Source organism: Canis aureus, chromosome 11, assembly GCF_053574225.1.
Source record: "Canis aureus isolate CA01 chromosome 11, VMU_Caureus_v.1.0, whole genome shotgun sequence".
NCBI classification, from domain to species: domain Eukaryota; kingdom Metazoa; phylum Chordata; class Mammalia; order Carnivora; family Canidae; genus Canis; species Canis aureus.
This window is the reverse complement of record NC_135621.1, coordinates 14,789,707-14,817,351: the sequence shown is the minus strand read 5'-3', so window position 1 is coordinate 14,817,351 and position 27,645 is coordinate 14,789,707. Positions and strand designations below refer to the sequence as shown.

At 38.2% G+C, this 27,645-nt stretch overlaps 1 protein-coding gene across 2 annotated transcripts in view; it reads left to right on the top strand.

The window, feature by feature from the left end:
• PTPRR (protein tyrosine phosphatase receptor type R) overlaps positions 1-27,645 on the top strand; it is a 232,592-nt gene that overhangs the window by 12,256 nt on the left and 192,691 nt on the right. For both annotated transcript variants that reach the window (XM_077913837.1, XM_077913838.1), the window contains exon 2: positions 12,449-12,744. In XM_077913837.1, the coding sequence (XP_077769963.1) occupies positions 12,449-12,744 (296 nt within the window). The remainder of the gene's footprint in view (positions 1-12,448; positions 12,745-27,645) is intronic.

The following is a 27,645-nucleotide window of genomic DNA, read 5'->3' as shown; positions in this document are numbered from 1 at the left end:
ACTTCCCTGATGCTACCCATTTATATCTACTTCCTAGAGAAGAAAGTGTTGGCAATGCTTTAAAAACAATGACTATCCTTTCACAAAACGATCAGATAACAAAGTTGCCTTTTTTTTTTTTTTTTGGATTGTTCACCTTTTCAGGTGCACGTGAGGCCTCTCTACCGCGTGCATCCAAGAATTACTGACACTGAGTCTGAAATAATGAATCATGACCTGCTCTAATGTTATAATCTCATCCATTTCTGTCTGTCAAAGATTCCTCAGAGATTACCAAGGTCTGTCCAAAATGAAATTTAAATCTTGGAGCTTTATGACCATCAGGACTGGCTCTGCGCAAGTGAATGTTGCTTCTGTGGTCAAAGTCCTTGTATTTTAAATGCAGATAAGGATCTTTGACAAGCTGTTTGCTAAACACTGAGACACTCTATCCCTTCTGGGCTGAGAGGGACTGAGTTCTGGGTGCCCAGGAGGCATCCTCCCATGCTTATGGACTTTATTCCTCCTTCTTTACAACAACTGTTTTAGTCTTTCTCCATTTTCCTGACACTTACAGTCTTTCCTCCTTTGTCCTCCTCTTACGAGATGACTTCACTTTTACACGGAGAAAATAGAAACCATCAGCAGATAATTTGCTCAACTTCTACCCCCTTCACATCCCATCATCCCCTCCCCCTCATGTCATAACAGAAGAAATACCTCCCACCCGCCCTGGTCATCCCCTTGCCTGGACTGTGGACCGCAGTCCATACAGTCTTGCAGGACAGCCCAGTCTACTCATGATGTCCTTGACTTCCCCCTGATGTCCTTGACTTTCCTCAACATTTTCAACCACTCCTTCTCAGCAGGCTCCTCCCTTTAAGGAATAAAAGTGGTCAGATCTCTCCTATCGTGGAAAAAAAAAAATCCCTCAACCCTACCCTCCCTTCCTGTTAACACACTATCATTCTCTTATCACATCTACACTTGTTGAAATGCTGTCCATATATGTTGTTTCCACTTTATCTCCCACTTTTCAATCCAGTTAAGTCCAGCTTTCTCCCACATGCACACTGAAAGTACCTTCTACAAGTTTATCAATCATTTTTTTAACTGTGTAGATTTACAGTTAGAGAAAAGATGCTTTCATAAAGTATTGAGTTAAAAAGCAGCTTACAAAACATCATATAGCATAATCCGCTGACTTCTTTGAGTGTATAGTTCTATGAATTTCAGCCCATGTATCGATTCCTGCCACAAGACGTAAAAGATCTCCTTCATGCTATCTACTCCATCCTCCGCCCCTAAGTTCTGATAACCATTGATTTGTCTTCCATCATTATAGTTTTTACCTTTTCAAGAAGATCATATAATGGAATCACACAGTACGTAATGCTTTGTGACTGTCTTCTTTCACTCAGCCTAATGTCCTTGACATTCATCCATGTATGGATCTATGATTCATTACTTTTCATTGATGAGTAATATTCCAATGGATAGATGTACCAACATTTATCCACTTGCCCATCCATTGAAGGGCATCTGAGTTGTTTCCATTGGGGCCAATTATGACTAGAGCTGGCACGAAAATTTGCTTGCAGATTTTTGTGTGGATGGAAGTTTTTATTTTTGTAGGTAAATCGCAGAAGTGGGATTGCTGGCAAATCCCACTTTTTGAGAAAGTCCTAAACCATTTTCCATAGTGCCTATTGTCATTTTGCATTGCCACCAAGGTCTGAGACTTCTAGTTCCTACAAAGACTCTCAAGCACTGAGAATTGTTGGTATTTTTCACTTTAGCAATTATAAGAGGCATGTGGTGGTATCATATCCCAGTTTTAATATATATATTTTTTCTATTGGCGAATAGGCTTGGGCACATTTTCATGTACCTGTTTGTCATTTATGCATTCTCTTTGACAAAGTGTCTGTTCAACATCAGTCCATTTTTAAATTGGTTTATTTTCTTACTATTGAGTTTTGAGAGTTCTTTGTTTTCTGATTACAAGTCTTTGCCGGACCTGTGATTTACAGTTATTTTTCTCCCACTCTGTAGCTTGCCTTTTCATGCTCTTTACAGTTGTCTTTTACAGAACAAAATTTTTAAAATTTTCATCCAGTCTAGTTTATCCATTTTTTTCATGTATGGATTATGATTTTGCTGTCCTAAGAACCCTTTGCCTAACCCTAGGTAATGAAGATTTTCTCCTATCTTTAAAAAGTTTTAAAGTTGTAAATTATACATTAATCTATGTTCTTTTTTGAGTTAAGTTTTATACAAGGTGTGAAGTTTAGATAAAAGTTCACTTTGTTGCATACGGATGTACAACAGTTCCAATGTCATTTTGAGAAGAAAATTCTTTCTCATTGTTTTTGCATTTGTCAAAAATCAAATGGTGATGTTTTCTGTGGATATGTTTTGAACTGTCTGTTTTGTTCCATTGATCTCTGTATCTCTTCCTTGCTAATATACACTACCTTGATTGCTATGGCTTTATAGTGAGTCTTAGGATTGGGCAATATTATTCTTCCTTTCATTATCAAAATTGTTTTAGCTATTCTCTTCATTTTGACTTTCTATATAAATTTTAGAATGGGAATAACTATGTCTATTTAAAAATCCTGTTGGTATTTTTTCTTTAATTGGGGATAATTGACATCTTCATTATGTAGTCTTACAATTCATGAGCAAGATATGTCATTTTATTTATTTAGAGCTTCTTTGATTTGTTTTCCAGGATTTCATAATTTTTAGTATAAATATCTTATACATATTCTGTTAGATTTATACCTACATATTTTATTTTAGAGCAGTTATATATTTTTTTTTTATTTTCGGTTTTCTGTTACACATTGCTTGTTTATAGAAATGCCATTGGTTTTTGCAGAGTGACTTTCTGTTCTCCAACCTTACTAAATTCACCTTGTTAATTCTAAGAAGATTTTGGTGGATTCTTTGGGATTTTCTACATAGACAGTCATGCCATCTGCAACTAGAACAGTTTTATTTCTTTTTTCTCAATATGTATGCCTTTTACTTCTTGTCTTTGTCTTATTGCACCAACTAAGACTTTTAATACAATGTCATATAGAAGTGATAAGATGTCATAGTTGCCTTGTGCTCTATCTTGGGATGGCAAACAAGCATCCAGTCCTTTGCTATTAAGCATAATGTTAGCCGAGGGGTTTAATGTAGGTGCCTTTTTATTTCTTTTCTTTTTTAAGAATTTTATTAATACATTTCACAATTTCATTAAACTTTTTTTTTTTTAAAGTAATCTCTACACCCAATGTGAAGCTCCTACTCATGACTCTGCAATTAAGAGTCACATGCTCTACTGACCGAGCCAGCCAGGCACCCAAGTTAGATGCCTTCTTAAAGGAAATTCTCTTCTATTTCTAGTTTGCTTAGTTTTTTTTTTTTTAGCCTATGAATAGATGTAAATTTTGTCAAATGCTTTTTCTGCATCAAATGATATGACAATGTTGTTTTTCTTCTTTAGACTGTCAACATGGTAGATTATGTTGATAGCTTTTCAAATATTGAAGAAGCCTTTCATTCCCAGGATAAGTAAGCCCCATTTGGTTATGGTATATTATTCATTGTATTATATCTGCATTCAATTTACTGATATATTGTTGAGGATTTTGCACTGTCTTCATGAATATCGGTCTATGGTTTTCTTTTCAGTACTGCCTTTCTCTGATTTTGTTATCAGTGTAACTTTGGCCTTGTAAAATAATCTGTAGAGTGTTCCTTCTTTTCTATTTTCTGGCAGAGGTCACGTGAAGTTGATGTTATATTTTTCATTAGATGTCTGGTGGAACTTGCTAGTAAAACCATTTGATCCTGAAGATTTTTTTTAAACAATTTTAAGTGGAGATTTATTTTTTTTATAATGTTAGTACAGTTTGAGATCGACATTTCATCTCGGGTTTAAATTGCATTAGTTTGCGGTTTTTCAGGATTTGGTTATTTCACCTAAGTTGTTGAACTTATATGCAGAGGATGATCCATAGTATTTCTTTATCCTTTTCATGTCTGTATGGTCTGTCATGACAGCCTTCCTTTTATCTGATATTAATAATTTGTGGTTTCTCTATTTCTCTATTTCCTTGTGAGTCTTGCTAGAGTTTTATCAATTTTACTGTTCTCAGAGAATCAGCTTTTGTTTCATTGATTTTTCTTTATTGTTTTCCTATTTTCAATGTAATTATTTCTGCTTTAAATTTTTAAATTTCTTTCATTCTACATGTTTAGCATTTATTTTGCTTTTTTTTTTACTTTCTTAAAGTGGAAACTTAGATTATTGATTTGAGACCTTTTTTTTTTTCTATTAAACTATTAAAGACATTTAATGCTATACATTTTCCTTTAAATAGTGCTGCTTCAACTGCATCCTATGTTATATTTTCATTTTATTTCAGTGCAAAACATGTTCTAATTTAGTAATTACTTTTTGGCCCAAGGATATTTAGAAGTATGCTGTTTAATTTCCAAGTGCATGGAGTTATTCTTGTTTTGTCTCTTATTGATTCTTAGTTTAATTCTATTATGGTCAGAGAATATATTTTGTATAATTTCAGTTTTTTAAATGTCTAAGTTTGTTTTATGACCCGGGAGATGGTCTGTTTTGGTGAATGTCCCAAGTGCACTGGAAAAGAATGTGTATTCCGAGTTCTTGGTTGGAACATTCTATAAATACTGTTAGATCCAGTTAGTTGATGATGTTGTTCTTTCCTTTATAACATTACCTTTGCTGATTTTCTGTCTACTAGTTCTATCTATTATTGAGAAAGGAATGTTAGAATCTCCAACTATAATTATGGATTTGCTCATTTCTTTCATTTTGGTTAGTTTTTGCTTCATGTGTTTTTATGCTTTTAGGGGGGAGGATATATACACTTTTAGGACTATTATATATTCTTATATATATCATATCAGTATGTACATTTCATTATTATGTGATGTATCTCTTTATCCTTGGTAATTTTCTTTGCTCTGAAGTCTATGTTGTCCGAGAGTGGCTTTCTTTTGACAAGTATTTACATGACGTATTTTTCCACCCTTTCACATTAAACCTATCTGTAATCTTTATAGTTGAAGTATGCTTCTTGTACTTCTACAACTGCATCTGAGTCCAGGGTCAAGCGGTGGGAGGACGAGAAAAGAAAAAGCTGTGACAGTTGGTTCCAGTCCATAGAATGGTAGTTTCCTTGAAAGAAAGTGCCTGTCTTGCAGAGTTTTGAGTCCTGTTAAGTTCTCATTAACGCCCAAGGCCACTGCTGCTGTGACATTGCTTGGGCTGGAGCCTGGAGAAAGGAGAAAGGAGAGAGAGGAGCAATGGGGAAAGATTTCTGTAGTCTCTTTTAGCATTATGAGTTCTCTTTTTCAGAACTAGTATTTTATAGTGTTTTTCCCGAAGCTGTCTTTGTCTGTACCTGGCATCCACTAGGGGTTGGCTAGAGAATACTGGGGGGGGGGAGGGGTGGTAGGGGGAAAGATGGTAAACTCCGCTGCTGATGCTGTGGAACTTTGAATTTTATTCGTTATCTCCAGTAACCCTGCTACAATTTATTTTCTAGAGTCCTCAAATAGCGGTTTCATGCATTCTGTCCTAGGTTTTACGCAGTGTAAGCAACAAGGTTGGGCATACTTGCCCCATCTTATCCAGACTCAGAATCTTCCATAGCCTTTTAAATCCTTTCAAATTATTTCATTTTTGTTCAAGGACTCAACAGTGGGAGATGGTTAGCTTAGTGTTTCTAGAAGGCTATCCCCAAGCCTTTTCCATGTTAAATCTGGTCCTCTGAATATCCAGGCTCAGTTGTCCATTGATGAATTTTAAGTTAGTAAATCCTATGCAAATGTTTAGGGTTGTCTTGTTTGAACTCACAGACTTAGTGACACTGGACACTGCCTCTCAGAGACTCCTTTTTATTGCACTCTTTCCATGCCTTCCGTACTTGCGCAGTCTCCAAATGCTCCTTAAATATGGTCTTCCCTGGGTCTAAGTTGCTAACTTCTTGTTCTTCTCCACCCACAGCTCTTCTTAGGCAATCTCATCACTTAGTTCTCCATTAGCTTGCTTATGGTTTTAAGCACCTATCTCTAGTCCAGAGCTTCCTCTAGAGTTCACATACATAGAATTGCTCTCTTGACATTTCTGTTTCTATATAGTGTAGGCACACACATTACTCTATCTCAGTAAAGGCACCCCCATATAGTCAATCACCCAATAGAAACAAAATTACCCTTGAAACCCCACTGTTGGTTCCCTCCTAGAACATTAACTCAATCATTGAATTAATACTTCTCCTCCTTCTTCTGTCAATTCCAGTCTCTCTCTCTCTCTCTCTCTCTCTCTCTTTTTTTTTTCCAGTGCAAAAAAGGGCTTTTATTAAAGCTCAGGGACAGGACTCTTGGGCAGAAAGAGCTACACTGTGATTGTGAGGAGTGATTGATTATAAACTTTTAAGGTGAAGGGAGGAGATAAAGGAAGTCTCTAAAGGGATTTTCATGTGTTCAAGAAGACTTACAGGATGCTGGAGGTCTGGCTATTGTCAGGCTAAACTTCCTTTTTTGCCTCTAGCAAAGTATTAACATTAAGGCAGCCAGGAGTTCCTTGAGGGATGTCACACCCTGCACGTCTCAAATAATTATCAAGAGTCTGCTAATTTTATCTACATTTCTTTTGCCTTTGTTCTCCTTATACCCCAGCCTCTGAACAATTTTGACCCTTAAATCTTTTAAGTTTGTTGAGGGTGGAAGGTCTTATTTTCTGTAACTCCTTCCTGCTGAATAGGGATGCAGACATGTCCATGCCTATGGGTCAACATTGGTCAGTTGGATAATTTATATATAGGAGTCACAAAAGGCAGAGGCACCTGAATCCAAGATAGACAGCATATATGAATCTCCTTGAATAGAAAGGATCATCTGTCAACTAGATTCACCTCTGCTCCATCCCTCTACTGCCTCCTGGTGTTGGGTTACTCTCCCGTTACCTAAAATATTTTACCTGGTACCTTTGCACTTACTCTTGCTTCCTTCCAATCTATTTTCTTGTATAGTTAGGGCATCTTTCAGAAATACACGTTTTATCTTGTCATTTCCCTCCTTAAATTTTGTAAAATGTTTGATTTCTCTAATGTTTCATTTCTTAGGTAAAAGTATTTAACAGTTTAGTCTCTGTCAACCTCTCTGCATTAGTTTCCTGTTGCTGCATAACAAATTTTTTTTTTTTTGCTGCATAACAAATTACCCCAAAATTTAGTTGATTAAAACGATATACATTTACTCTTCCTCAATTTCTGTGAGTCAGAAACTGGGCATGGCTCAGCTGGGACTTCTGCTTCAAGGTCTCTCATAAGGCTTCAATTAGAGTGTTGACCTGGGCTGGGCTCTTGGAGGAAGGCTCATCTGAGGAGGAATTTGCTTCCAGACTCATTTACATGATTGTTGGCAGGATTCGGGTTGCTCTGAGGGCCTCAGTTCTTTCCTGGCTTTTGGCTAGCAGCCTCCTCCTTCACATGGACTTCTCCAGCATGGCAGCTTGCTTCATCAAAGTCACCAGGAAAGCAACACAGAAGTCACATCTTTTTTACCTAATCAAGGAAGTAACATCCCATCACTTTTGCCATTATCAGTTGGTTAAAAGTACGTCACAAGTGAGATCCAGCTCACTCTCCATGGGAGGGTGTTATACAAGGATGTGAATGCCAGTAGGTGTGGATCACCTTTTCAGATGGCACTCACCTTCTTTTTCACTTCTCTCTTAATTTCTCTGTACTGCTTTCTGAAGTGTTACCTAACCTTTTCCAATTTACTAAATCTCTGTTCAATGGTATCTAGGCTACTGTATAAGCCATATATTGAGTTTCACCAATTACTGTATTTTTTGCTTCTATGATTTCCACCTGGATTGAAACATGCCTATTCCTGGATAAAGAGGATGTGGTCTATATACACAATGGAATATTACTCAGCCAGCAGAAAGGATGAATACCCACCATTTACATTGACATGGATGGAACTGGAGAGTATTATGCTGAGTGAAAATAAGTCAGTCAGAGAAAGACAATTATCATATGGTTTCACTCATATGTGGAATATAAGAAATACTGAAAAGGACCATAAGGGAAAGGAGGGGAACTGAGTGGGAAAAATTAGAGAGGGAGACAAACCATGAGAGACTCCTAACTCAGGGAAACAAAGGGTTGCGGAAGGGGAGAAGGGTGGGAGGATGGGGTACTGGTGATGGACATTAAGGAGGGAGTGTGATGTGATTAGCATGGGTGTTATATATTGGCAAGTTAAATTTAAATTAAAAAATAAAAACAACAACAAAATAACTATTCCTTTTTCCTTATATGCCTTATTCCTATTTTCTTCTTTCATCTCTTTGGGTATTTTAAATCAACTTATTTTAAAGCCTCCTTTATTTACTCTCTCTTAGGTGAGAATCTTCCTACTTACTCCATCTTGACTGTCTCTCACGGCAGTAGTCTCAGTGTGCTTTGTGATTTAAAAATCTATGAGTGTGTCTTCAGTGGGACTTATCTTCCATAGCAACACATGGAAGTTGCATTTGTACACTTGTTTCTAGAGACATCAGTATGAGAGCAATTTTTCAATTGCCTCTAAAACCCTAAAATACATACAGGTTCTAAAACATTTTCTTTCTTAAGTTTTCCTGTCTTACTTGGTTTTTCTCCTATTTTATTGCCATCCCTCTCACTTGCCTTTGCTGGCTCCTTCAGTTCCCTGACTCAAAATGTTTGAATTCTACAGTGCCCTGTCCTGTATAGTTAGGACTTCCTCATCATCAGCATCCAGTCACTTGGCTTTAAATTTTATCTGTATTGGATGATTCACAAATCAATCTTTCTCTCTCTATGTGCTACACACTTAGCTATTAAATTTCCAATTCAGAAGTCTGATATTTAATAGGCATCTCAATCTTTTTTTTTAATTTATTTTTTATTGGTGTTCAATTTACTAACATACAGAATAACCCCCAGTGCCCGTCACCCATTCACTCCCACCCCCCGCCCTTCTCCCCTTCTACCACCCCTAGTTCGTTTCCCAGAGTTAGCAGTCTTTACGTTCTGTCTCCCTTTCTGATATTTCCCACACATTTCTTCTCCCTTCCCTTATATTCCCTTTCACTATTATTTATATTCCCCAAATGAATGAGAACATATAATGTTTGTCCTTCTCCGACTGACTTACTTCACTCAGCATAATACCCTCCAGTTCCATCCACGTTGAAGCAAATGGTGGGTATTTGTCCTTTCTAATAGCTGAGTAATATTCCACATCTTCTTTATCCATTCATCTTTCGTTGGACACCGAGGCTCCTTCAACAGTTTGGCTATCGTGGCCATTGCTGCTATAAACATCGGGGTGCAGGTGTCCCGGCGTTTCATTGCATTTGTATCTTTGGGGTAAATCCCCAACAGTGCAATTGCTGGGTCGTAGGGCAGGTCTATTTTTAACTGTTTGAGGAACCTCCACACAGTTTTCCAGAGTGGCTGCACCAGTTCACATTCCCACCAACAGTGTAAGAGGGTTCCCTTTTCTCCGCATCCTCTCCAACATTTGTTGTTTCCTGCCTTGTTAATTTGCCCCATTCTCAATCTTAACATTACTGAATCGTTTACTTGAGTATATTCATAATGCTGAAGTGAGAGAGGCCATAGAGAGGTGGCATTTGAAGACAGAGAAGACAAAACGAATTCCAGATACTAGCTCAGTGGTCCTCAGCTTCAGTTTGAATGTGAATATAATTCAGCAATAAATCCAGATTCCTAGGCTACATCTCCAGGGACTCTGCTATGGTAGTTCTAGGCTGGGATCTAGGAATCTGCATCTTAATATCCAGGTGATTCTGATGCAGGGATCTAAGCCCAACACTTTGTAAAACTTTTTTCCTGCCTAATGGTTATGGTGGGATTCCTAATATTATGCTGCCAGCGAGGTTCCCATTACTTAAGGACAGGGCAGGAATAAGACTTTTCCCGTACACAAGTGGATAAGATTGAGAAATTTTAACTGTATTAAAATTGCACTTAAAAAATTAGATTTTTTTACCTTTCCTTGTAGGCCAATTTTAGCACAAGAGACATTTGTTAGTTGGACTCACCTATCTTATTTAAATAAAGTGGCCCTGGGGTGCCTGGGTGATTCCATCAGTTAAGCATCTGCCTTTGGCTCAGGTCATGATCTCCGTGTCCTGGGATTGAGCCCTGCATCGGGCTCCCTGCTCAGCAGAGTGTTGGCTTCTCCTGACTCTCCCCCCTTGCTCACGCTCGCTCTCTTTCAAATAAATAAATAAAATTCTTTAAAAAAAAAAGTGGCTCTAACAAGGTTTGCTGTGATTGATAGCAGAGAAAAAGAAAGAGTGGAGATGATTACGTATGGTTCCCAGTTCTTTATTCATCTCTCTGCATACATCTGCATTCTCTGATTTAAACCCTGAGCACTTTCATCTTTCTTATTGAAATTACCCATTCCCCACACTATTTTATCTTTTACTTCCTAAATCTTGCTAGGGCCCATCTTTTTTGCATGTTAATCTCTATTAACACGGCCATTTCAATGGCACTGTCTTGGCTGATATAGTTTTTTTGCTGCTGAACATTATAGATTCCTCTTTGGTAGGAAGGCCAATCCCTCAGGTGAGAACCCAAATTCATTCAAGCATACATTATGCCTTTCCCAAAACAACAGACCATGTTTAAATGAGGAGTTTTTAAAAAGCCAACTAAGATAAAGGTAGTACATCCATTCTATTTCTCAACTGCAAGTTGATCATTTCGTTGTTGCTCTTTGCAATATCAGATCCAGTTCTCTAAGGGGAGGGAAGAAAGTGCTCTCTTTTCAGAAATATAGAAACTCTTCCAGGACACTGTAATACTAGTGAGTAAATTCCTTTTAGTAAATTCTAATTGAACATATCGTGGCCAGAAAGTCAATAGACACCTAAAACCATTTTAGCACCATTCTCTATTAATAAAACACTACAAAAATAATAACATTGATGTACTCTGTTCTGAATTTCATAACATGATATTTGTTCCTAATGATGGTTTCATTTTGAAATCTGAGGTACTATTATCAGAAAAATTATAGGTATTTGAAGGTCATTGCTGTCAAGTCATCATCTTTGGCCAATTGTGGTAGCTTGATTGCTTTTTAAAAAGTTATAGTCTATTTAGCAAACTCAGGATTGAAGATAGGATGATTATTTCTATTACTGTTTCAGAATTCACATGAAATATAATTGTGACTTGAATGATCTGAAAGGCTAAAGTCACTGGTACCCAAAGATGATTCCCAAACTGTCTTTTCCATCATGGAAGAGAGCACTGAAGCTGGCTAAAAAAATCACCTTTATATCCCTAAGGGAAAGTTGAAAGCATATTTTAGACAGAATTGCTGAAAATGCTAGAAATATATGCTGGTCACAAAAGGCTTGATGGAGGGCAGAAGCTGTAAAAACTAGCAATTCCTCTACATAAATATTCAGTAAGAATTCTAGGCACCCCAGAATTCTAGTAAAAAGAGGTAAGTAATTTTCTAAGGCAGTATTTGTACAGCTCATTGCTACCATCGACCTAAGGGAAAATCTGGGGTGCCCAAGGTTGCTAGGCACTGTGTGGATGGCATCACTGTGTTGTGATCTGCTTACTCTCCTGTCCTTCTTACACAGAAGATCTTAACTTTGCTTTGCTAACTGTTGCTTGACCTAGTGAAATTCTTTGGGCTCATACGTGCATGTTATCTGTTTTCTCCTGTGGCCGATGACAACTAGGAGAAAGCGTTATTCAAGTCCATGGGTATTTACCTCACCGAAGAAATAAAGGTGAATGTATTTTGTTATCTGGATGGCCATCATACTAAATAAGAAGGAAAGAATGGATATCATTACAGAATTGGAAGTTGCTACCACACAGTATCCTCAGAATCCTGCCCTCAGCTAAAAAGATCCTACAAACATTTAAGAAAAAATTATACAATTGCTAACTATAAGCAAGATAAAATAAATATAAAATAAGAATTATATGAAAGGCTATGGATTAAAGGGAGGAAAGCTTAAATATTTGAAGAATAGATAGGACATCTAGGATTAGAAGCTCAACTGGTTATTAGCACTGGGAGTGTAGATAAAGGAGGAAATTCTGGACTAAAAGAGGTAAATAGGTGATAAATAGGACATTTGATAAATAGGACTTTTTCAAACTACACCCACTTCTGTCCACCCAAAATCTCTGAGGTGCCTCTGTACAGCCAAGTGTGTTCCATTTGTGGGAAAATGAAGTAGGGGAAAAGATGGAGACCAGTTAATCTAAATTCATGAGTCTTAAAGCTGACTTGAGGACAGGTAATTCTCCTTATCAGATATTTCTACTCATCTCAGTGAAGAAGGTCTTTGATGTTTGTTTTTGCTTTCTCCTCGTTTCAGGGTGCTTTTCAGGAAATAATGATCAATTCTTGGCAATTCATCAGAAGAGCGGGAAGCCAGCATTCATTTATCACCATTCACAAGACATTGAGAAGAGCCTGGATATAGCCCCACAAAAGATATATAAACATAGCTACCATGCCTCTTCTAAAGCTCAAATAAACAAACGCCACCAAATAGTTAACTCAGCATTTCCTAGACCTGCAGATGACCCTTCGCTCAATCTGCTGGCCATGGCTGGTCAGGATCTTGAAGTGGAAAACCTTCCAATCCCTGCAGCAAATGTCATTGTGGTGGTAAGTATTGGGTTATGCTGATGCTGACACTTTCCTCTGTGGTGGCTGCTTGAAAAAAAAACAAGAACAAACTAATAAGAAACCGTGTCTGTGTGCTTGTGTGCACAGCACAGTGCATGGCACATGTAGGTACTTAATAAATCTTTAAATAAAACATGGCTTTAGGAAGGCCTTGCAGTTATAGTAGATCATATTATGCACTGAGCCTCTGTCTTCTGTGATAATCTGTTCTGAGTGGGGCTTAGTCTCAGTGTATATAAATAAATCATACTTAACTAAGGATCTCTGGTCACAAATGAAGAGAGACCACTGAAAGGACAAGGTGTTATGGAGGAGAGATCATTTTCTGTCACTGGAATAAAAAAGTGGTTTGGGAGTAATTGATAATATTCCTAATACCGCTGATATATTCCTAACATCCTAACCACCAATGCAGTGGTTCCATTGCTTGTATTCTTAGGGTATGTAACCCAGGCCAGAGTTTCTTGATTTATGGAGGTGTCATAGTTTAAGTACAGCCTGAGGTTGATGCCCTGTTTAGACTATAGTCCCTCTTAAGTTTAAGATCACAACAGGAGGATTCACATTAAAACTATAAATCAGTAGCCAAATGGTTGTTATTGCATTTCTGTCCCCAAATATAATCAAATATGTTGACTTTTAAGGCCAAGTCATTCAATTAAACCATGTTTGTGTTTTGACAACCTCTCTATGAACCAAATGTAATTAGATTTAATAAGTTTTTTTTTTTTTTTTTGCTTTCCCTAATCTTTTTTTTTTTTAACCTACTGCCTATAGGACATGTTACTTGGTATTGACAATCAAAGATCTATTCATTGATGTTTTCAACTAGCATACACAGGAGTATTTATTATGATCCAGTTGTCATTTGGGGGATCCAGAAATAGAGACAAATGAAATGGAATCTCTGGCTTTCTTTGGGAAATGTCTGAGAGGAAATGTCAGTAATTCAATAAAAAAATTATAAATTGAGAACATGAGATGAGCTCTTGTTACAAAACTATGTGGGTCACTTGGCCTCCTGAAATACTTGAACAAATTTTGTGCATTTACATGAATAACAGATGTTCTGAAGGTGAAAGCCATGTACTCTGTCTCTTTGGTGAAGATAAATGATGTTAATGAAGTGGCTCTATCTGGATGTGCCTGTGTCCATGCGAGGGCTCGGGGAGATATTCCCCTGGTGACCATCATATTCCCATAGTTATCACCTCTTAAAGTCACCGTGAATTACTGTCCAGGAGGTTTGTTCTATCTTGTAAGGCAATGGACTGTCTAGTTAATTTAATATTACACAGGATAAAAGGCATCAATAAGGAATTCTAGCAAGACATTCCACTTTTAGCTTATTTGTGGTTTGGAAACTCATGAAGAAGCTGTGCTTTTTCCGACGAGTGATTATTGCATGAAGGCAACGGGAGATGTTGCTGTGTTAGCCTTCCCTAACCTCTCTTGATCGAGCCTCTAACCATGCTGTGGCTGTGGTAGCTTACAACAGTGGCTGGTGTTAATGTTTCCTGTACTCTATTGATGTTACTTATGCCTGTGTGATTTAGTAGGAGAACCAGGGAAATAGGGTTATTTTTAAATAAATCAATAATGTTCCGCTGACTCATACAGCAGACGGTCAACATTCAATCAAGTATCAGCTGGTTTGAAGGTTCATTCTATCCAGGAAAGAGGTTTGGAAATGAAGTATAGATGATGATAGAGAGAGAACTGGTGGCTAAATGACTTTGATAGAGTAATTGATGACTGTGTAGCAAGGTGGCATGTGTTTAGGTATATATATATATACATGTATATATACGTATACATATATCAAGAGAGACTGTGTTACTTGAGGAATATCACGGGGGTGCCAAAGAATTATTTTATGGTTTAATTTATACCAAGATGAGCAGTATTTATGAGTATTAGTTTCCCAAGTTAGGGAAATTACTAGGATTTTTTTTTTCAGCCAGAGTAAAAATACCGGTGACAACTTCTAAAATATATATATGTAACTTTTAAGGCTTCCATGGACAGAGGGAGAGATGACTTTCCCCCCTTCTTCCTATGTTTTTTTCTCTCCCTCTTGTTTCTGACATCATTAAGACAATGAATTTTAGAATGAGAAATTGAACAGGGACGTGAGAGATGTATGTGTCACTCCTCCTTTCCTGATTCCCAGTTGTCTCCACAAAGCATTTCATTAGAGCATTTGTCCACAAATGAATTTTTTTTCCTTTTTCTTCTTTCTTTTATGACCAGGAAAATCTGTAGTTCATTTATTCCGAGGAGAGAACAGCGTAATTAGAATGTTTATCCCAAAGAATGCTAATTACATTTCAGAAGCTCAATTAAGAACCTGTTATTAGGATTTCTGCACAAATGCAATATGGACAGAATATGAATGTCCTCAAGGTCAGTGCTGTAGTAGGAGTCAAAAAAAATGGCTTTAAACAAACGTGTGCTGGAGATCCCATAGTTATAAGTCCCCAACATCGGAGAGGAGAGGTATGGATGAAAGTGGTAGAGTGGAAGCAGCTGCAGGCTTTTCCAGTTCAGCAAGTTCAGCCTAGGTTGCTGAGTGAAGAATGTTCTAGCCTGGGAAAAATCTATGAAAACTGGGACTAGGAGGGCTTTGGAATCTAAAACGTGGGGGGATTATGGCTGACTTCAATGGATGGTCTTCATAGGAAGGAAAATAAAAGGAAGAAAAAGAAGAAGGAGGGGGATAAGAGAAAGAGGAGGAAGAGGAGGATGATGAGAAGAGGGGAGAACATGGGATGGGAGGAAGGAAGGAGGAGAAAAGAGAGGATACAGTGGCAGTGGCAGTTCTTAGGGCAGAAGGAAGACTTCTTTAAGCACCTAAGAAGATGATGGGGAATGTCCCGGAGTCCTAGATGGACTCTGTGAGTTTCCTAGATGCCTAAGGCTTCCCGTCTTGCTCACCATTCACCCAGACCAGCAGACAGACATTCTCTTGTGTTTTTTTGACACAACTTTCTCTGAAAATATTTTTATCAGGCAGTTGATTTAGAGGACCAGTAAAACCAAATGCTTTGCATGACTGGGTTTCAGTTACACCCTGAGCTCTGCTCTGCCTCACCTGAGCTTGGCTCTGCTGGTGACCAGTTTATGAGTTTCACCTTGCAGGGAAAGAGACAATTTCTAGATGTGATCTGAAGGGCTTAGAGGGTCCAGCCTTCTCACTGCCTGGACACAGTAAATAAACTTTGTAGCATTTAGTGTGTTATGTGATATGGATGAGTAATTGGTGGACACTTTTTCAAAAGACATATTATTTGGTTTTAAAAAAAAAAGAATTTATTTATTTATTTGAGAGAGAGAGAGAGAGAGAGAGCCAGAAGGGGGAAGAGCAGAGGGGGAGAGGGAGAGAGGGAGAGAATCTCCAGCAGACTGCACTGAAGGCTCAATCCCATGACCCTGAGATCACGACCTGAGCGGAAACCAAGAGTTGGACGCTCAATGGACTAAACCACCCAGGTGCCTCAGAAGACGTTGTTTTAATCATAATTTTGTATTTGTATAGGGAATATTCCAAAAGGTGATTTAACCTACATACCTGCCATTGGAATTCTACTATGTCAGGAATTCCAGTTAGGAATATTTTGTGGCTGGTGACAAGAATTCAGTCCAAACTGGAGAAAATCCCATAGTTCAGGTAACATTTCTGTAGTACGTGTAGCTTTAGGTATGGTTTGATCGAAGACAAATAATTGGCCAGGATCAGTCTCCTCGCTCTGCTTTCACTGGGGTGACCTCCTTCTCTGACTGAGTCTCTGTTCTTCATCTCAACATGGTTTCCTTTTCCTCCTGGAGATTTATCCTTGCAGGTTCATATTTATTGGAAAAGAATGATCCTTTTACAGCCGTCAGTAATATCCTGGGCATCTCCATGACTAGTCCAATTTAAGTTAATTACTCACTTCATCCCTGAACAATTTGCAGCCTGGTGATAAAATTAGACTAATTATCCCAAGCCTAAACTACATGCTCCACCCCTAGAGCATCCCTAAAAACCCACAAGCTATTTATGGGAGGGGAGGTTACTTGAATAAAAATTGGGACACTATTAACAAGCAAAGATAGAATAGATGTCAGAGAGTAGTTAAATGTGTGCTAGAGCAGAGTATCTGGACTTCAGCTTTTAAGACACAATAGCCCCTTCAAGAAATAATAAGGATATGAGGACCTACAACGTGGCCTCAGCAATGGTGATTCTTGTACTCAGGAATGAGTGATGAAGGCTATACTTTCAACTTTCTGACAGTGGCCCAGGTGGGCAGCAGACTTACTCTGATAGAGGAGAAAATTCATGCCCCAACGCCCAGAACGTTTGCCAGTTAGGCCTGTGATTTAGTGCAATCTGTTAGACGCGTGATATTATGTCTCAAATTTGTGAAAACCACTGTTGCCTTTGTCATAGGCAGCTTATATGGGCGGCGGGGGGTGGGGGACAAGAATGCTGTGTTGAGCTAGCTGTAGTGGAGGCAGGTGCATGGGCTCATTCCTGAGCTAAGTGACTAGCTCGTGGTGGGCAACTCACAGAAAGTGTGATTCTAATGCCAGCTTTGGGAAAATTAGGACTTATTTTGTGTGAAGGGGTATTGGGGTCAAATACTAAATACCGAGTACAAAACGCTAAATGGATGTAAGACACAAGCCTACTGTAATGTAGAATGTGACTCAGATGTCTTCCAATACAGTCTTGGGACACTTGTCCTAAGTTCCCAGAGGGAATAAATATAAAAGCCTGCAAGAAAAATGTACTATGGTGGTACATTTGTGAAATAATCAAATATGCAATCCTTTTTCTTGATTTTCAGATAAGTGTATACATTTTAGAAGTGTTTCCGTCCTCCTTGAGAAATGGTATTTTGTCTGTAGACCCCACCAACTTTGTCATCTTGGATTTGATCTGTGTATTAGTTGCTTATTGTTGCATAACATGTTGCCTCGATATTTAGCAGCTTAAAATGAGAGATAGTTATGATTTCACAGTTTCTGAAGGTCAGGGATCTGGGAGCCCATTAGCTGTATAGTCCTTTTGCCTCAGGGGTTACTGTTGTCAAGCTTGCAAGCTCTCCCACGAGACTCCAGTTCCTCACACATGGACATCTCCACAGGGCTGCTCACAACACGGCTTCCCCAGATCATGTGAAGAGAGAGAGAGAGAGACACCACACTGCCATGCTGACCTAGTCTCCAAATCACACACCATCGTTTCCACTTTTTCTATTCATTAGGCATGAGTCGCTGGGTCTAGCCCATATTCAGGAGGGGACTACAGAGGGCATGAATACTAGGAGGCCAGGAGCACCGGGGACTAGTTTGGAGTGTGGGTACCACAATCTTCAAAGCAAAATTGGGGCATCTTTGTATTATTCCATTGCTTGTTACGTACCCTTACCTATGAACGTCAGGAAGGGGAACTGTATGCTGACACCAAAGGACGGCATGCTCACATTTACAGAAATTTCATCATAAGGAGTAATGATGGAAGAAACTATGTCTGTGAAGAGCCTTCAGGCATCAAAAGACCCTCGTGTTTAGTTTCCAGTTTACAGAAAAAGAAAAGAAGGCCCCATGTCTTTAACTTTCTCCAGGCTATACAGTTAATAGTAAGGGCCAGGCACAATACAAATCCAAATTTGTCTGACATCAAAACTCAAACATTTATAATTTTACCATAAATCATTTGGTTTTCCTTGGGAAAGTATTATAAATGTTCTCAGTAGAAAATTTAACTTTATGGATTCCATTTTACTTAAGCTAATGATAATGTTAATTTTCATCCTCTGAAAATACACTCATAGATAGCTACATCTCAATGTTGAAGCCAGAGAGTAAAAGGTAAAAGATCCATGTTGGCCAGTCAGTGATGATAAGAAGAAAGGAAATGTTGTGTCAAATTAGGTGTTATTTTTGAGAAAGTCAAAAAGAAGAAATTCTGTAATCTACTTCAGAAATTTGGTTAAATTTTTGCTCTTTTCTTAATCTAAATCCTTTATATCAAACTATCAGATCTTCTTACATGATCACCTTTCTTTTTATCCCAAACATTTGCATTTTGGAAATCTTGATGCTTAGAATCCCCAGATATTACTGTACCCCTTCAAATTGTCTTGAAGTAGAAATTTCATTCTTGAGCTTGGCATTCTGACAGTCATAATTGTCGCCATCTGTTGCTTTTCTCCATTTCTCACTACTAAAGCAGCAAGGAAGATGCTGGAACACATTCTGGAAATGCTAGAGGTCAAGCTAAGGCAAAATCTATGTGAAGTTTTGACACTGGACTACTCAGTGCATTTGCTTGTTTTGGATCACTTAGACTGAATATTAGAATGACTGGAGTCTTAAGAGAACTGGTTTAATTGATTATCATACTAATTGGACATTGGATATTTAGTAATATCTTTGTTTTGACTCCAAAAGTAATGTACTTTCATAGACTTTCAGAATATTTAGAAACATAGAGAAGGAAAAATAGGTATAAAAATAATCCTTAACTGTTAGGTAATAATGTCATATTGATATATAGATCTATATAGTTTCATATATAGGTATAGACTTACAGATATATGGAATCTGCATACATAAAGCTTGTAGGTTTTTTTACTTAGTGTGTATTTTGGATATCTCCTGGTGCCCAGGAGACTATCTATTATTATAGATCTGTAATATAGATTGATATATTATAGATCTATCTATATATAATAGATAATCCAGGAGATTATTATTAACTATCTTTATAAAGCATCTTTTTTAATAACTGCTAAAAACTCCATTGTATAACAGATTTTACCATTTTATGTATTGACTTATATTCCCAATACCTTCAGTGGTTTAAGATAGCTAATTCTGAAAAGAAATAAGTGTTGACTGTGACAAACATAGTGTTCTTTTCATTGTAGCTGCCTGATTAATATTATTGAGAAATTTAGGGAGTTTATCTTAAGGAAACTACTCTCTTTATGAACTCTATATGTAACTGTAATATGGGTTCTGTTATTTCTTTCACTTGGCCAAAGTATTTACATTGCATAAATCTTAAGTCAAAAGCAAGGGAAATATTGAAAGCAGTCAAAGAAGTTAGTAGGACAAAAGAAAAGGGGGGGGATGTTCTGTTTAAAAACACATAAAATGTTGTATTTCAGGATTTTTCATTGAGAAAGTTGGAAAGTGCTGTTTCTTTCTGTTGGAGGCTAACAACTTTTTTGTAATCTAAAATTTCCACGGTACTGTAGAAACAAATGGTGTCTGCAGATGAACAAAGTGGGTAACTTTCCTTTGGAGCAAATATTTTTTCCCCAGGTCTCTCTCTAAAAATTGTGCTTTGGGTTTTCCAGTTGTTAAGAACTGTTCTTTTGTACCTTCTGTGAATGACTTTGTCCCCCTTCCTTTCTTTTCTTCCTTCTTTCTTCCTCTATTTCTTTCTAATCATAAACACTATGAATCATGCTTAGTTTTGTTTGTTTGTTTTGTTATTGTTACTATAAGATGCTTCACTTTAAACTCTGATTGCTAGTGGATAAGCATATTGGGCTTTCCTGGCTTCTGACCCTGCCTGTGCATGATGGGTTTGATACTATTGCTAAATATTATATTTAGCAAATAAAAACCTTTGCTAAAATGCCTTCATTCCGTCAACTTGATCTCCATAGCTCCGGTAGCAGAAACGATTTGTTCCTTTCTCTTGTTTAAGGAAAAGACAGGAGCTAAACATCTTTGGGAGGTTGTCTCCCTGGGCAAATTTACAGAGCTTCTTCATCGCCAACTTTTAACCTTAGTAACTGAGGGCAGCACACATGAAGCATCACATCATGAGTGACCACAGGGCCACCCAGGAATCAGAGGTCCTTTACCTTCTGTCCTGTCATCCTTTCTCTTTCAAACCACAGATTTCCATGGGCCAAGATTGTTCTAGCAAACCCCACTTCTCACACCAAAACATAAAGGGAAAAATTCCTCCTACATCTCTCTTCTACTCTTTACGTTCATGACATGTCTGGCCACCAAGTGTGAAGAGGTGGCAAGTTTCCCACACCAAGCAATTCCGTGACACCAGCTATGTGTTCTATGATTTAACTCAATTGTGACTATCCAGTTGGAGATAGCATCAGGTCCTTTTACTTACTAGAATGCCAGTTAATAAGAAAAGCTATTGTGATCCAGGGATAGGGAAATGGAAAAGATGCAGAGGACAAACATGAAGGGCATAAGACAGAAAGAAGGAGTGCAGAGCCTTCATGTGTTGTCTGGCGTCACCACGGGTTCACCAACCTTAAAGCTCTCTGGACCCCATTCTTTTGTGTTTTTATGGAGGCTTCATTATGTAGACACGATTGATTAAATCATTGTTCATTGGTGATTATTCAACTTCCAGCTCCCCTCCTTTTCCCAGAGGTTGAAGGGTGGGACTGAAACCTATCCCTCTAATCACTTGGTTGGTTCTTTGGCCACCTGACTGCCCATCTTTAGGGTGTTTCCAAAAGTCACCTTATTGACATAAAACTGATTGGAAGGGCTTGTTATGAATAATGAAAGACACCTGTTTCACCTTTATGGCTCTGAAGTTAATTCAGGAACCAAACCATTGAGTATGACAAAAGATGCCCCTATTGCTGTTAGATGTGAAACTACAAGAATTTTAGGAGTTTTGTGCCAGGAACTGTGGATGAAGACCAAAGTGTTGGGTTTTTTTGTTCTGTTTTGTTTTTAACTGACCCATATACCTAATTTTATTTGTTTATTTATTTATTTATTATTTTTTAATTAATTTTTTATTGGAGTTCAATTTGCCAACATATAGCATAACACCCAGTGCTCATCCTGCCAAGTGCCTCCCTCAGTGCCCGTCACCCAGTCACCCCAACCCCCCGCCCACCTCCCTTTCCACCACCCCGTGTTCGTTTCCCAGAGTTAGGAGTCTCTCATGGTCTATCTCCCTCTCTGATATTTCCCACTCATTTTCTCTCCTTTACCCTTTATTCCCTTTCACTATTTTTTATATTCCCCAAATGAATGAGACCATATAATGTTTGTCCTTCTCCAATTGACTTACTTCACTCACCATAATACTCTCCAGTTCCATCCACGTTGAAGCAAATCGCGGGTATTTGTCATTTCTAATGGCTGAGGAATATTCCATTGTATATATAGACCACATCTTCTTTATCCATTCATCTTTCTTTTTTTAAAATATTCTATTTATTTATTCATGAGAGACACAGACACACACAGAGAGAGAGGCAGAGACACAGGCAGAGGGAGAAGCAGGCTCCAAGTGGGTGGGATTCGATCTCGGGTCTCCAGGATCACGCTCTGGGCTGAAGGTGGCGCTAAACCACTGAGCCACCCAGGCTGCCCTCCATTCATCTTTCGATGGACACCCAAATTGTTGTTTTTTTTTTAAAAAAAAATTATAATCACAGTATCACATCAGTGTAGCCACTTACCATTGCCTTTTCATAAGGAGATTTGTCATAATGTTGTACTTTAAGTATTTCCAAATTTTGTTTTTAAGGTATGAAAGTATAATCCAGCCATTATTCTTGTCCTAAGTTGGTTCTTTCAGTACCTGTGTGCCATATTTGGATCATTTGAATTCAGAAAAATAAGAGGACATCATCAGCTTTACATATCTATCCATTTAGCCTACATTTTCATATGATTTCACTTTTTCACTAAAACAAGTTAGCAACTTAGATAACTTCGAAAAAAAAGGAAGAGAAAGACCCACTTTTGAGGGATAGGCCCCATGTTCACAGACAATTTCTAAAATTGCAGGAGGAGATGTGTTTATGAGATTTGTTTGCCCTCTTCTCTGGAAATGTGACACGAATTCCAAGAAGTCCCGAAAGATTTAGAGAATGCTGAGAATATGCATCAAGGCAATCAGGGCTAAAAATCTGTCTTATTCTGGGATTTCCTGAATTGCTTTTATGAATGTCATCCAATCAATTATTCTGAATATCTTGGGGTTTATATATGTTTGTGTGTCTGTAGTTCCTCTTAATTATTTCATGCTCCCAGTATGGACCTAGTGAAGCTGCATTGTTTAAGAATTTGATCATTTTTCTGGCCTGAAAACATGGCAACTGAAAGTGGGTATTTAACCAGAACAAGTTCATGTTGGTTCTTTGTGCTTTAAGCACATGTTGCTTTCTCTCTCTTCCTTAGAACTGGTCTGTTTTTTCAATAGGACATATTGGGCAACAGATAGCAAAATTATGTTGAATAGGCCATGAGGCAAATTCTTTGAATGTAGGCTTTTAAAAATCATTAATCATTTTTTATGGACAAATGAATTTAAAAAATCTCCTCGTGTATGACAAGTGATGGTGACATCTGTATTCTTAAGTATAATTTTTTCAATAATAAACTCAAGTCTATGCCAAGCCAGATTATGAAAACAACCAAGTCATAGGATACAATGCATTTTTTTTATACAATGTATTTTTGGTAGAAGTCATGGAGACTGGGGAAGAATATATGAGTAACATCTGTAAGGAGCTGAGAACAAGTAGGAGCAACTAAATTTTCAGACATGCAAACATGTTGAACGGACACCTACTCTTTGCTCCTTGCAGCATTCATTTATTCAAATATATCATTGCATGCCTCCCATGTCTTAGGCAGTTAAACAGACTTGAGTAGAAGATTAAAAAGATAAGATCATTGCCGCTATGTGGCTCACATACTAATAGGAGAAAGACAATAAAATAAGTAAACAGCTGAACATGATCATTTCAGGTGGTGCTGAGAGCACTGAGGAAAACAAAACCGAGGGCAGCCCGGGTGGCTCAGTGGTTTGGTGCCGCTTTCAGCCCAGGGTGTGATCCTGGAGTCCCAGGATTGAGTCCCACCTCGAGCTCCCTGCATGGAGCCTGCTTCTCCCTCTGCCTGTGCCTCGGCCTCTCTCTCTCTCTCTCTGTGTCTCTCATGAATAAATAAATAAATTTAAAACAAATGAGTTCTGGTGGCAGAGAGAACACAGTGGGGACTACATAATGTTGGATCTTGAGGGATTCTGTTGGGTATTCAAGGATACTTAGAGACTGCATCAAGGTATAGCTCCTAAATGGAAGTCATGTGAAAGAATAATAATTCTGGAATCAGCAGAACTGTGTTGTAATCCCAAATCAGGCACTTATGACTTGTGTTTTTTTCCCCAGGGACTGACTTACCATCTCTGCATTTCAGTTTCCTCAGTTGTAAAAAAGATATACTAACAAGACCCATCCTGCGGAATTTTTGTAGGAATTGGATGAGATAAAGCATTCAAAGCACTTAGCATCAGGCCTGACACATAGTAAGATCCTTATGAAAATTGGCTGCTATTATTAGCATTATATGGAACAACGGAAAATATAACTTCTCAGTCTTAGTACCAAGAATACTTGTATTTCTCCTGAGCCACTGGTTGGCTTGTAATTATATCTTTTACATGCTGTGAATCATGTTTCCTTTTTTCTTTCCCTGCTAAAAAGCTATGAGCCAAATTTGTGGTCCACCTCTAGCAAATATAGAGAACTTTATTGAGTGCCTTATTTATTTTGTGAACTAGCTTCATTCTTGGCTGGATGTTTGCTTTTCTTCACTCATTTTCCTTCTAATTCAATTTCCTCATTTCCTTAATTTTTATTCAGTTTTATTTTGTAGTATAGGTGTTTTCATAAGCTGCTATAATTTCTTTTTGTGACACATTCTGTCTAAACAAATAGTCACTACAACGAAATAGCCATCAGCACGAACAGGTTGTCTGAATGTTACACAGCAGGAAATTCCCTCACGGGGAAATTTGTTTACCTATTAGGTTTGAAAAAAAAAAACAAGAAAATACAGTTCATATGAAAGGAATACAAGGTGTACAATGATCTGTTGGCTCTTTGCTCAGCAGGCCACTCTGAATGTCAGGGAACAGTCTTCATTCTCATTGTGAACACAGTGGGAACAGATGGTTCCAGAAGGAGACATCCTGGGTTCATATGCCTGTTTGGCCATTGACTACGTTTGAGATCTTGGGCAAGTCAATGAACATTTCTGAGTCTTTGTTGTTAATGATGATTGTATATCTGACCTGGCTACCTGCTTTGATTCTTTATAGGATAGTGAATTTTTCCTGTAAAGCATAACATTTTCACCATGTCAGTTGTCACCATCATGGGGGTGGTGATGATGGTGAGGATAATCAGCAGAGTTGTCCATTTTAATCTCCTCTGATCTTGGGGTAAAAAATCTCTGCACTGTAACAGCTTCCTCCCTTGTTGTGTAAATCTAGGAGGTATCTAGGAGGTACCCTTTGGGTGGTAGTTGAAGCCCACAGCATCCCCTGGAGCTGCATGTGGCGGCCCTCGCAGAAACCCTGCTAGTGTGCCATTGCTAATTACCGGGGCCGTTAACATCTTCTTCCCTTCCTGAGTGTCTGCTTTGTTCCACCAACGAGCACTTCGGTTCTTCTGAGGCTGGACACCTGCCTTCTTACTTGCTTTGTCTTTGACCTCGGATCTCACAGCCAGCCCTCACCTCTCCCTGCTGGTGGCTTTTCATGCTGTCATGAGCCACCTTGTTGTGCAACTCCCACCAGCTACTCTTATCTGCTGAAAGCCTAATCATCTTTTCCATCAGCCAGAATGTGCCAACACCTGCTCCAAGATGAGTCTTTCTTTTCACCTAAAATTTTCTGAAGTATGGGGCGCCTGGGTGCGCCAGTCAATTGAGCATCTGACTCTTGATTTTGGCTCAGGTCGTGATCTCAGGGTCCTGAGATAGAGCCCTGTGTTGGGCTCCGTGCTCGGTAGGGAGTCTGCTTGAGGATTTCTCTCCTTCTCCCTCTGCCCCTCGCCCTGCTCGCTCTCTCTCTCTCAAATAAATAAATAAATACACCTAAATTTTTCTGAAGTAGAATAATGTGTTGATGGCCTTTAGGATTGTTACATGAGCTGTATTGTCAAGAACCTCTGTTACGAAGATTTTTTATTTTTTTAAAAGATGTTATTAATCCAAATGCGGAATACCTTAATTGATAACATAATAACTTAATCCCAATTTTTAGGGAATATCAGGTAATAAGGATTCCACATACTCCAGTAACGGAAGCTTACCTTTATAATTACGTAGGAATGTAAATCTTTTTAATTTATACACATATTTCTCTCTTTTAAATGCATATATATTTTATTGTTGTTTTAAAACATGGTCATACTTAGTCTCCAGCTGGCTTTTCTTAAAAATAATAAGTCATTGGGCTTCCTGCTCAGTGGGTAGCCTGCTTCTCCCTCTCCCTCTCCCTACTTGTGTGCTTTCTCTCTCTTTCTCTCAGTCAAATAAATAAATAAAATCTTTAAAAAAATAATGATAATGTCATAGATATACCTCAGAGTCTTTAGATGTAAATTTGGTTTATTTCTTCTAAATAGTTGCCTAATTTTCAAGTTTATATATACTGTACTTTCTTAAACTATCCTCAGACTCAGTGCACATTGAGGTTATTTGCAGTTTTCTTGCTTTGTGTGTATGTTTCATGTCTGCCACAGCAAAACTGCCACGATAAATATCTCATATGTAGACCCCTGGAGAAAGAGGAGCATGTATATGTATACACAACACGTGTGTATGTATATAAATGTATATATTTTATATATATATGAATAAGAGATTTTCAAAAGAGAGATTAAAGTATTTTAATTAATATGTCACCAAATTGTTCTTTTCTGAACAGTTGTAGCAATTTGTCCTCCTACCAATAATGCATAAGGGGGCCTGACTGATTGAGAATCTCTCCAGCAGTGGTTAGTTGTTCTTCATGTCCATTGACCAAGATAGTACAGGTCATACTTCCTTATTGCTTCCATTTGCATTTCCACTGAGCATCTCACCTGTGTTGGGTATTTGGATTTCCTCTCATTCGGTTGCTCGTTCATAACATGCATATCAGGTCAATTATCTTTTCTCTTAACAATTTGTAGGAGCTCTTTGCTTATTGGGACATCTGTCTGCCATGTGGATTGCATTTATTTCTTCCCAGGCTCTCATTTCCCTTTTTTTTTTTTTTTTTTTTTTTTTATGGTGTCTTTCACTCTCCCAGTCTTTAGTTGCTTTGTGTTCATAATTTATCTTTGCCTCCTTTTAAAAACCAACTTTGGGACTCTCTTTTTTTTTTTTATTTAATGATATGTCATGGTCGTTCTCACAAGGTAGAATTAACTCTCTCACTTGTCTTTCCCTCTTTTCTTTATACGAGGATGAACTTACGCGTGTGTAGTTCTGCGTAAGTGAGCAGTCACTCATTCGTTTCATTTTTTATTGCAGTCATTTTTGTTTAATGTTGCTTTGTGGCTTTCCCTCTCCTTCCCTTCATCTGTTCCGTCTCCTTCTATTGAAGCCTCATATCCTTTTGATCATTCACACAGGAAGAATCTAAGAATTTGGTTGATTTTCTTTACGCTCGTATAATCACGCAGACATATGCACAGGCACGCTCCCTCACACACAGATATGTGCATATATTTGCACATGTACCTGTAGTATGATTTTATCATTTTGTGTTCCACAAAAATAATATAATATTCTAGACATGTCTCTGCTTTTCTTCCCGTATCTTTCCCAGTGATAGCTCATGGAAAACTTCTTTTTTTTAATTAAAGATTTTATTTATTTATTCAGGAGAGACAGAGAGAGGCAGGGACACAGGCAGAGAGAGAAGCAGGCTCCATGCAGGGAGCCCAATATGGGACTCGATCCCAGGACCCCAGGATCACACCCTGGGCTGAAGGCGGCGCTACACCGCTGGGCCACCCAGGCTGCCCTCGTGGAAAACTTCCAACCAATGGTCATGATGGCCATGACTGATTCTTTTTTAATGGTACA